At 39.0% G+C, this 12,354-nt stretch overlaps 2 protein-coding genes across 2 annotated transcripts; both read right to left on the bottom strand.

Annotated features, from left to right (window-relative positions):
- Nucleotides 1-1,487: 1,487 nt before the first annotated feature.
- On the bottom strand, nucleotides 1,488-2,744 carry LOC141650994 (F-box protein CPR1-like). Its single transcript, XM_074458724.1, has one exon. The coding sequence runs from the start codon at nucleotides 2,742-2,744 to the stop codon at nucleotides 1,488-1,490; it is 1,257 nt and encodes a 418-aa protein (XP_074314825.1).
- Nucleotides 2,745-4,348: 1,604 nt separating this feature from the next.
- On the bottom strand, nucleotides 4,349-6,792 carry LOC141652741 (putative pentatricopeptide repeat-containing protein At3g05240). Its single transcript, XM_074460334.1, has one exon. It carries the CDS (start codon nucleotides 6,732-6,734, stop codon nucleotides 4,947-4,949), a length of 1,788 nt encoding a protein of 595 aa, XP_074316435.1. The 5' UTR covers nucleotides 6,735-6,792; the 3' UTR covers nucleotides 4,349-4,946.
- Between the last annotated feature and the right edge of the window lie 5,562 nt (nucleotides 6,793-12,354).

Genomic DNA, 12,354 nt, shown 5'->3' with positions numbered 1-12,354 from the left:
CATCAGCACATTTTATTTTGTGACAAGAGAATCTCCAGCCGCTGTCTTGGATGCGTACTGATAAATGCTCGGGTATACAAACGTAAATGACTACCGGGATAAATCTGGAAGACATACTGGTAAATGCTCGGGTATACAAACGTCAAAATGACTACCTGCAAACGACATAAATCTGGAAGACATACCCGTAAGACATAAATACTCCTGTAGGCACGTAAAATTTATACAAGTGCCACGTCGGAAGTCAAAAGTCAAAATGTTGACTTGGCAAATAAAATGCAAAACTAATATAATTAAATTGGACAAAAAATTAATTAAATTAGTCCAATTTGATTATTTTAGTCGGTCCGACTCTCTAAAGAGATAAAATCCGACAAACAGGTCAAACTCACTAAATGGGTCAAATACATTCAAATGGGCCAAAATGACTACCAAGTCCATTGTAGAAATGTCAAGACTACCAAGTCCACTTAGGGTGGAAACCAAACCCTTCATTTTTTTCCTATAAATACAAGCATTAACTCTCATTTTGAGACTAATCAGAAAAATCAGAAAATTACAAAGAAAATCACATTACAAACAAAACCTCTCTACAAAAATCCTCTTCCAAGAGAAAACTACTCTTCGATCCGACATCAAGCGTTCATCGCGAGAAGCAAATCAAATTCATCCAAGAAAAGAAGAATCAAGTCTTCAAATTAAGACCCTCCTATTCATCCAAGTGCGGAAATCGAATCAGTAGAATAACTAGAAGATTGTACCCGAAATATTTAAATTAATAAAATTAAAATTGCTCTTAAAGAGACTTGAACCTGAGTCTATTAGAAATTTCACCCAAATTCAACCAATCAACCACTAGGCTTCGCGCTTGGCACTCTCGGACAAATATTAATACTCTTAATCATAGTAGTACAGACTGTACAAGTGCTGAACTGGTAAGGCAAAAGCCACTTACAGGGGCGTCTTAAAGTAAATGGAGGCCCGGTGCACCACAAAAAAATGAGGCCCAAATATGAATGTATAGTGTAGTACACGTCGAGGTTTGTATTGAATTTTATTAGTTTTTTTTTTGTCTAAACCATCCGGTAATCTGAACCACATTGGCCGACTAATCCGGATTTTGGGGCGTGTCCAAGAATTACGGTATTTAAATACCTCCCAATCGCAGTTGTGGGGGATCGATCCGCAGACCTCCCTACCAAACGCAGCCCCATGCTACCACTGCGCCAACCAACGATTGATATTGAATTTTATTAGTAAAATTTATAAATTCGGTGGCCAAAATTGAAGGCTTGATTTCGCCGCCCGGGGGTATTAGACACCCCTGGCCAATTGAGTAAGCGTTTGGCCAAATTACAAGTCCGACCAATAAACAAGTCTTAAATCAATCTAGATGAGTGAACCTTGAGCAAACTTTGTTCATTACCAAAATAAAATAAAAATCTGTACAAATCAAACTACTGTAACATTTACCACGACATTGCTTCTTATTTATCAGGCGATATAATCAGCTTACTACCAGGAATCGGAACAAGACTTCCGGTAAAAAAACACGCTTGATCGAAAACAGGAATCCCACTTATTTCTTCCGTTTCACCATTTGCTTCAGATCCAATATTGCACCAAAACAGTCCAGCCAGCTTACGCGGTCTCCGAACCAAAACCTCTTGTTTTGCGCCTTGCCGAAAACCATAAGGGCCATCGAAGTAGTACCAACAAGGACTACTACGACAACGATGAAAACAACTAGAAATTTCAAACAATTTAATCCACGACTCCTTCACTCCATACTCTTTCATCATCCATACAACATCGGTCAAATTCGATCTCGCGGTAAAACACAAACACCCATCAATAACACCAAGGTTTCTCATTTCAAACCTCGTATCTTTCCTTTCCTCGAAGTCGGCCATTCGATCAGTGAATAAGTCCACCAAAGGTACTTCATCAACCCATTTCTCAAATCGAATATCGAAACAATAAATAATGTAACAGTACCTAACTGAACACCAAAAAAGCCAATGAAGTAAATGATTCTTCATAAGAACACCATTTCGAGACTGTAAGGATTCTTTCGGTTGATATACATCCTCAACCAATTTCCAAGTATTCTCATTTAGAGAATACACCATCACCTCCCGGTTGTATAACTCATCTCCTTGATAATAGTGATATCGGTCAACATTTTCCACAACTCGAACAAGTTTATTATCCTTGTTTATGTCATCATACCCAAACCCGAAACTAATATGATAGTACAGGTCACCCGACACAGGTGAGTATTTGTAAGGAACTTCACTAAATACTCCTGTAGACGGGTTGATCACGACATGCTTATATTCATCAGTTCCGTCAATGTCACGTTTTAGTCCAACGCAAAGTAAGCCATTGAATGAGCCAATAATAGAAACAATGCCATCGTCCAACCACTTGTCTAGGGTATGCGGTAAAGGAATGTTGACGGCCGTGGTGTCGCTGTCTGACGAGTCTATGTCGAACGAGTAGAGATCACTGCTGTCTTCTTTAGCAAGAATAAGGAGGCGATTTGCGCTTGACGTGAGGGATTGTTGAAGGTGAAGGTTGATGAAGTCGGGGGATGATATTAAAGTGTTGAAGGATTTGGAAACACATTTAAAGCGAACAAGTGATTTCGCGGGTAATTTTGGTAAAATCTCATTAGTTATAATTTCATTTGGGATTGAAACCATTATTGTTTTGGTACAAGGATTACGAACAGCAGCCATAACAGTGGTCGTTTTGAGGTCTTGAGATCTCATTAGTTACAAGTCTTACGACTTCTGGGTGAAAAACCGAGATGGTAGCAGTTTCAAACCAATATAGTGTAAAACGGGTCTAAACACCGAAAGGACAATGGTAATTCGCAGGTGGAAGACAAAAATGCAGTCCTTATGAGCACTATCACAGATTTACAAAACTGGGTAACGAAATACATACTTTATGTGTAGATAACGTTATGACTTCACCCACAAATGCAGTCTTTCTAATAATGTATCCACAGATAAAAATAATTAAAACGAAAATGGAATATAGAGAAAACATTGTACTTACTTTTGTGTATGTACAACTTTACAAGAGTAAGATGGGATCGGAACTTCTATAGCATCCAAGCTACGGACAACATGCTATGTATATCAAGTAACCAGCGTGGGGTTCAAGAGTTGAAGGGTATGTATATATGTTATGTCATGGCTTACCTAGAAAGTCGATCACTGCACTTAGCTTTTTCTAAACAAAAGGCACGTAACCATTCATGCAACATAGCATGAGGCCTTACAAGTAAACGTGGTGGCCTCCAAGACCTAATGGATGGATTTGTTTCAGTTCAATCTCTTATACAATCGTTTTTTCCAGTCATATAGGGAGCAGTTGATTTACAGGTTTAGCTTTTGTACATGACGGTAGAGCTGGTCATCGGCAAGGGCTGACCCGACCCGGCCCGAACCCAACCCGCCTTGGCCCGTTATTTTATGCAACTTGGCCTGACACGGGCCCCGATCGTGGCCCGTCCGGGCCCCGGTCGTGGCCCGTCCGGGCCCCGGGCCTGGTCCTAAAATTTTAGCCTGGCCCGGTCTTGGCCCGCCATTTTAGCAAAAATAATAAGAAATAAAAATAAATTGGTAAGGCCCGTCAGCCCGGCCCGCTCTTGGCCCGCCTCGGGCCTAGTCCTGGTCAAGCATATCCCAGCCCGGCCCAACCCGACCAAGCCAGCCTCTCTCCCATGTGGGTCTAACCAGGAGAGCCTGGCCCGCCCCTGGCCCGCCCGACCCGGCCCTAGCCCAGCCCGAGTACAGATCTACATAACGGTGGCCCGAGGATTGGCGTAGTATCTTCATCTAGAGGGTCCCACCTAGACTAGTCATTTTCACTTGGCACTTGGATATTGTTGGTTGTATAACTTTTAACATTTGGTTTTGTGTTCGAGACTTGTAATTTACTTTCTTTCTTAATTTGTTGTTTCATATACATTTGCTCGGGAAACCAAAAAGTGTAGCACCTCTATTAGGGCGTGGTCAAAAACTTCCTAATTAATGGGGGATTGGAGGCGTTACATATTATATCAGCTACTAATGTACAACAATCTTTTCAAGTTTTAGTTAGCAACTTTTCAGTTTTCAGTATCTTTTCAGCTTTGTTTGGTACATTTTCAGCTAGTTTTATCAAACAGAACCGAATTGAAGATAAGTAAACTGAAATGAGATAAAATTATGCCGGAAAGAATAAGATTCCTTATTTACTAAAGGGACAACTAGCGGAGTCCTATGGTTGATTCTCAGCCAAATTATAAGTCCGACCAATAAAGACAGTCTTAAATCAATCTAGATGAGTGAACCTTGAGCAAACTTTGTTCATTACGAAACTAAAATTCAGTACAAATCAAACTACTGTAACATTTACCACGACACTGCTTCTTATTTATCCGACCATATAATCGGCTTACTACCAGGAATCGGAACAAGACTTCCAGTAAAAAAACACGCCTAATCGAAAACAGGAATCCCACTTATTTCTTCAGTTTTACCATTTGCTTCGGATCCAATATTGCACCAAAACAGTCCAGCGAGCTTACGCGGTCTTCGTACCAAAACCTCTTGTTTTGCGCCTTGGCGAAAACCATAAGAGCCATCGAAGCAGTAATAACAAGGACTACTACGACAACGATGAAAACAACTAGAAATTTCAAACAATTTAATCCACGATTCTTACACTCCATACTCTTTCATCATCCATACAACCTCGTATCTGTAAATAAGTCCACCAAAGGTACCTCGTCAGCCCATTTCGCATCTGTAAGGAATCTGCGGGTCGATGAACATTCTCAACCAACTTCCATGAATTCTCATTTAGACTATACACCATCACCTCCCGGATCCGTAATTCATACCCTTGATAATACACTACAAGAATTTCGGTCTCAGGCTACCAAACTAGGCTACCAAGCTGTAAGCTGTGGGCTTAGCCATTGCTTTACTCTGTACTATGCCACGAACTCTTTCAACATCAGTCCATCTTTTCTCATCTGCATATACATGTGAAAGGCAAATGTAGCCCCCTACTTTATCATCTGATTTCGCTTCAAGAATTTCCCGACCAGCAATCTCAGCTAGGGTAATATTTCCATGAACCCTACAGCCTGAAAGGAAGGAAGCCCATATATCAGTTGTTGGTTTCACCTCCATACTGCAGATTATCGCATATGCTTCATCCAGTTGTCCTGCTCGGCTGAGAAGATCTACGAAACTTGCGTAATGAGCCAGTACAGGCTTAATATTATATTTCTGATGTATTTTATGAAAAATTTCGCGACCTTCCTCAACCAATCCAGCATGGCTACATGCGGTCAATACAGAAGTGAAAGTACCCTCATCCGGAACAATGCCATTCGCTATCATTTGTTGTAAAATCGAAATAGCTTCCTTTCCCTTTCCATGGTTACCAAAGGCTGAAATCATAGCAGTCCAACAAACCAAATTCTTTTCTTCGATTTCTTCAAAAACAAGCCGTGAATAAGTCAACTCTCCACATCGAGAATACATGCCTATGAGAGCTGTTGCAGCCATTGTACTTCTACCAAACCCTTCTCGTACAAGATAAGATTGGACAGACATACCGAAATTCAGTGCAGCGACCTTCTCACAAATCCCTAGTACAACAATAAAGGTTGCAAGATCTGGCTGCTTACCAACCGTAACCATCTGGCAGAAAAGACTTAAACCTTCAAAACCCTCGTCCTTTCGAGCATAACCTGAAATTAAAGTATTCCATGAAACAGAATCCTTCCGTGAGACTTTGAATAACCGCTTTGCGTATATCATAGACCCGCTAGTACAATATACCTCCATAAGAGAATTAGGCAAAAAATTATTCAAGCAATGTACGTGATTCCGCAGAAGATAACCATGCACTTGTTTTCCAATCCTAAAAGAGTTTAGTTCAGAACAAGCCGAAAGCACGCTTAGCAGAGTCGTTGAATCCAAGCCAGCGCCGATTACAACCATTTCCTGAAAAACACGTAAACCTTCACGTGGATTACCGTTTCTAGCATACCCAGATATCATAGTATTCCACGACGTCAAATCTCTCTTAGGCATTTCATCAAACACCTTACGTGCATTCTCCATGTCTCGAAATCTAGCATACATTGCTAAAAGACAATTACCCACATAAATATCGAAATGAAACCCATTAACGACAGCTTGAGCATGTACAATTCTACCAAGATAAACATGTACCAAATCGCCACACGCCTTAATAACAAATGGGTACGTGAAATTATCCGATAAAACACCGATTCTCATCATTGTTCGATAAAGCGATATCGCCTGCATAGAAAGACCGTTACTTGCGTAACCCCTAATCATAAAGTTCCAAAGGAAACAACTTTTATTCACAATTTTGTCAAATATTATACGGGCGTAATTCATGCAGCCACAACTTGCATAAAATGCAGCAATTTTGGTACAGAGGTAGGTATTGTCTTGTATTAGTCCAGAACGAATTACGTATCCGTGAAGTGTTTGACCCATTTTTAAGGATTTGGAATTCGTAAGGGACTGGAAAATAGCGCCGCATTCATTTGAAGTTAGCGCACGTTGTCGTCGTGCGCTAACTTCAAAATCCGAGCAAGTAGTGAAGAGTAAGGATTGAGGATGATTATGAAATTTGCAGAATTTGATTGCATCTTTTTTAATTCGGAATGCAAAAATAAGGTTCATTGATAAAGTGGATTAAGAGATTAAGATCTCAATTTGCATAGCAACTTTGGAGAAGGGAAGCTTAACTTAAAATGAATGACCCTATGTTGTGAAGTACTAGCCCGCGGGCAAACGTCGAAGAAGATTCATAATAACGGATAATGTTAGTAGAATAAGTGCTTATTTAGTTACTCATTCAATTCATGGGAATTCTAAACTCCCATGAATTGAGTTTTTTGCAACTTGTTTAATTGCCACAAATATTGCAAAATGGGGGAAATGGCAACTCCGAGGAGTTTTCAACTCCTACATGATGTAGGAGTTTGATTATCAACCCCCCTCTAGGTAATTGGAAACATCTCAATCTATTTTCCTTCAAATTTACCCATTTGCCCCTAGAAAAAAAAGGAGTTAGATATTATTTATTTTAAATAAGGGTATATCTGTATTTATAAATCAAAATCATGTGAATTGAAATAGTGTAACCAAACAAGACATTGGAATTTAATTCATGAGAAAAATAAACTCTTTTAAGGCAACCAAACATATTTTTGCTATTTCATGTGAATCGTATAAGGGAGTTAAAATCCCGTGAGTTGCAAATTAACACGGGAATTCAATGCCTGGATGAACCAAACGAGCACTAAGGTTAGCAATTTTTTTAGTAGCAGGTGTGTCCTATATTGATAGAAGAGGGGAGGATAAATCACTTTATAAGACAAATAGTTACTCCCTCTAAAGCCAATTGGTTTTAGAGTAGAATCTCATTGATCTTATGAAGCGGACCCCTCTCCTCCATTTGGATGGGGCCCAGGCTGGTTGTATGATTTAACATTAGGGCAGCGGTAGTGTTGAAGGATTTGGAAACACATTTGAAGCGAACAAGCGATCTGGCGGATAATTTGGTTAAAATCTCATTATTAAGAATCTTATTTGGGATGGAAACCATTGTTGTTTTGGTACAAGGATTACGAACAGGCGAACAACAACCATAGGAGTAATATTACAGTACAAAGTTATGGGTGAAAAACTGAAAATAGTATGTAGTCTATTTTACAAAGTTACGTTAATTTTATGTAAGGCAGTTTTATTACACCAATATAGTGTAAAACGAATTAAAAACCAAAAAGACTATAATACTTCATCGGCAAAACACAGAAATGCGGTCCTTGTGAGATTTATTGTATTTAATAATAAATAGTAAAAATCTCGGTAATGAAATACATACTTTGTAGATAAGGCCAATTTAAACTTAACCCTCAAAATACGCGAGTCTCTAATCTATTGAGAACACTATACTTTTGTTTTGTGTATGTATGAAAGTGAGACGAGATCGGAACTTGTTGTAACACCAACCAAGCTACGGACAACATGTTATTTATAGCAAGAAAATAACGGGGGGCTTTGATAAGCACAATACTAGGTCGCTAAATACTAGAATTAAACTATCAAATTAACAATTTATAAGCCAAACTATGCTCTAAATTACTCCAATTGATAAAGCAATATAGTGCAAGTAAGGGTCAATCCCAAGAGAAGGTCTTTTAAGCTAAGTACTTAAATTGTAAACTATTGAATACTAATGACAAGTTTATAAACAAACAATGGTTATCAACAATGACAAACAATAGATGAACATAGATAAAAGGGGGGGGGGTTGAGTTGATTGGTAACATGAAAACAAAGTAAAGTTGCAATCTTTTCTAACAAACTGAAGAGTTAAGAACGATTTAACACCTAAGAGGGGGAGGGGGTGAATTAGGTGTACCTTTTAAAAATTTTATTCTTAACTTGGTTAATTAGTTAACTTAAGTGAAGAATATTGAAGTACAAGACTTGAGAAACTTAATTGAATGTAAGTTCACAAGAGGTACAAAGAGTTCTATGTCACGGTATAGGTGATCGTGACCTGACGAACTTGATTAGGTACATGCGAGAAATAGCAAAGTGGAAGAACGTAAAAGTAAATGAACAAACAAACGACATTTTAAAAATTGGTTCAGCCTCTACTCCGAGGCCTACGTCCAACCGTTATTTTATTGCTTGTTTAGAAATTTACTCAAACTTACTAAACCCCTTACAATGAAAATAACTCGCCAACCTACTCCGGTTGCACTCAAACTTAAAGCTACTCCGCTTCAAGAGTTTATGGGTTCTATCTCAAGGTGTTACAGAATCTTGAATCTCAAGAGTTCACTTAAATGAACATGGAGATTACAATGAAGATCTAACACGAGAATCATGGAACAAACTCATCATGTCACAAAGACAAATGAACCGATACTTGGAGGTTTTACTGACTTTTTCCGAAAACAATTTTGAAGACTTAAAATCAGAAAAACGTTTTGCAAATACTTGAAGAACAAAGCTTTCAATGCACAAATGATTTGCAAGGTTTTTACAATAAATGCTTTGGAAGTCTTGAGAAATAAATGTGACTAAGACACTCTATTTATAGTGGATTTAGTCTTAGGTAAGTACACTTAGAGAAATTAAATCCAATATTAAAATGATAGCTTTGAGTGATGGTAAGTGTTAGACTTGTAGGCTTGGGGCTTAAGAAATCAGAAAACTTAAGCTTCTACACTCAACATGTGACAATTTACCAAAATGGCAAAAAGCTTTTCTTACTTTAGAAGTTTGACAAGTCTTTTTTGCCATTTTAGTAAAAGGTGTTTGCACAAATCTAGAGGCTTAGACAAGTGGGCTTGTGACTCCAAAATTTCAGATTGTTTTCAAGCTTTTGAAAATTCAAATGTTTAAGGTTTAAAGTTTGCAAAGTTTTGACACTTTAAAAACATTTGGACGAAAACTCCTCCGTATGATAGTACCGAAACCACGGTGCAGTGTCCGTTGCATGGTTTTGCCATTACTTGACTTAAATGAGAATGTTACACTTACTCTTACATATATCGACTAAGGCTTTGGAAAGTATCATTGTCTTGACTTCCTTGATTGCCTTGATCATCTTGAATCATTGTTGAAAGTCCATTTGATTGCTTCATTCACTAATTATTTCAACTAAGAGCAAACAATCAAATAACAAGGGGACTTGGCATCATCAATCTAATGTGTTCTAACAAATTCCCCCTTTGATGATGACAAGTCCAAACATGTGATATTCCCCCTTAGCCCATGGTTAGTCGGTCTTTGGTCAATTTCAACATAAACATAATTAATAAACATGATCAAGGTAGTCGAAAGGTGCAACATGCTTGGCCAAAGTAAAACATCTAATCATGGAAGCTAAGACATAATTAAGGTGGACGTTAGCCTAAGAGTTAGAAGATCACACATGGCATAATTAAACTACTTCCCCCTCTTGACATCGTCAAAGGAGGAGAAAACATGTTCAAAAGGCAAGCAACACGATTGAAACACACGCAAATAGTTCAAGCAAAACAAACAACCGAAGGTGCAAAAGAGTGTCTTAAAACAAAACAAAGAGCTAAAGTTCAAGAGGAGAGACGGGTTAAAGAGGCATGAGTTTAGGATGCATTCTGAAGACGTTCAAGAAGATCTTCATTCATAGTTCGAAGATCACCAACTTCATCCCTCAACTTGCCCTGTTCCTTGACCAGCCGATTCACAATCCCAAGGAGCTCATCCAACTTTGCTAGTACCACACCCATTTCAACGGTAGAGCCCACTGTAGAACCCGACTGATTCTTCCTTTCCAATTTGCCATTCTTAATCTCCAAGTTCATCCGAGAAAGAAGGCCCGGTGTCATTTCATCACTCAATTTCTCAATCGCAGGGCTTCCCTTCAACACTAACCCCTCCCTCATGAAAATGATCGAGAGCCACATACCATAAGGAACCACGGCATTTTTGTCAAAGTTGCCACTTTGGAACTCATTGGACATCTCAAGAATTCGGTGAAACATAAGACGGGGAAGGTTAATGGGTTTGTGCTTGACAATGTGATGAATCAGGAGCATGTCAAGGAGAGAACATCTCCCACGGCTATTGTTGGAAGGGACAAGGTTACGAAAAACCAGGTTAAAGATGAACCGGATGGGTGCGGTTAATTCAAAGGCATATATGTTGGTAGGGCCATCATCATCATGAGTTCGAAGAACCTTCATGACCTGGGTAGAGGTAACCTGTAGACACCTCGTTTCTGCACCTCCCGCAAACCACCCGGTGATGATTGGGCCGCATGTTTGATTCGCGGAACGATTTGTGACAGTTCGTAAGATTATCGTCAGGTGATTGCTCAAATATTAATGTCTACATCTTAGTTGTCATCTACGTCCTGATACGGTCGTTTTGGCAGTAATTAGAGTACATTCGGAGTCCGGGTCAAAAACCGTCTCCATTTTCTGATAGCTGTTAAATCCCGAGTCAGAATGTTCTGGAATGTTCCGGATATTTCTATTCCATATTTCATAAATTTTATCTTTTGGCAAATAATATCCCGTAATATTCACAAGATAATCGAATTATTTCCGTCCTACCATAACTCAAACGCGGAAATCTTTCTTCAACAGAGAGAAAACCTCACGGGGAACAGGACGCACGCGTGTCTTTGCGCCTCTTCCAAGGGACGCAGATGGGCTGCTGCGCGCCTTTACCAGCCCTTCTTTGCATGATTTACGTATCTTTTTTATATCTTTCCGAGATTCACTTCCAAAGAGTCTCCGAAACCCTATTCCTCCGCGTGATTAGTATAAATAGGAGCCTTCGTTCCTCATATTTCTCACGCGAGTGTCCGCCCTTCTCTTCTCCCTTTGCATTCTAGACTTCGTTCTTACTAATTGGCGCCTACGTGCTTGGACTTCCGACCACGTAAGCTCGGATCTTTCCGGGTACCAGCCTCTCCGTTGCATGACTGACCAATTTGACCAACTACACTCAATCAACTTAAATTAATCAATCGTTTTCCTCTTACGAGGGCACTCTTTCCTTGCATTCGCGTCGAGCATTCACTAATCGATATTCTTAGTTCATCTCGTTCCGTCAACATGTAAGTCTGAGGGTGTAATAATTCTCTTTATTTATTGTGTTTTTATTTATCGCATCATCATTGTAAGGTTTATGTCGAAAATACCGTTAAAATCGATTTCTAAAACCCTTTGTTAAAATCTGTTTTTGCGGATTTCCAGTAGACAGACGTCGAGAAAAGACGCGAAGAATCGCTGCGCCTCTTGAAGGAGCGCGATTCTGCTGCGCCTCTTCGTGAGGCTGCCGCAGATTCTGCTTCTTTTCTTCTTCTTAAATCCTCTGTTATTCCGTCTTTCTTATTTGTTTTCGTATGTTTGTCTTTAATTTTCTCACATGATAGTTCAATAATTCACATGTATATAATTTATTCATCATTAAGATGTTTTAATTATCATAAATCCGACCTTAAATCCCAAGTAATCCGTATTTGCGGGTTTTCGTTATTAATATTCAAACCCGGATTTTAGCGATTCAATTTGTTCATATTGAGTTTCTGGAATTCGTCATTGATATAGTTTTCATCTGTTTATCCATTGATTCGTCATTAATTTGTCATCAATTCATCATGTTTAGTTTGTTCCATTCACCGATGTCACTAATTAATCATTCATTAACATCGTCCCTTCACATAATTAATCCGTTTAATTCCGCCTCATTCATGTTTTACTGTTTTTATGACCATCATTCACATGTA

Source organism: Silene latifolia, chromosome 4 (genome assembly GCF_048544455.1).
Source record: "Silene latifolia isolate original U9 population chromosome 4, ASM4854445v1, whole genome shotgun sequence".
Taxonomy (NCBI): Eukaryota; Viridiplantae; Streptophyta; class Magnoliopsida; order Caryophyllales; family Caryophyllaceae; genus Silene; species Silene latifolia.
Note: the sequence above shows the minus strand (reverse complement) of the source record. Positions and strands in the feature narration are given on the sequence as shown.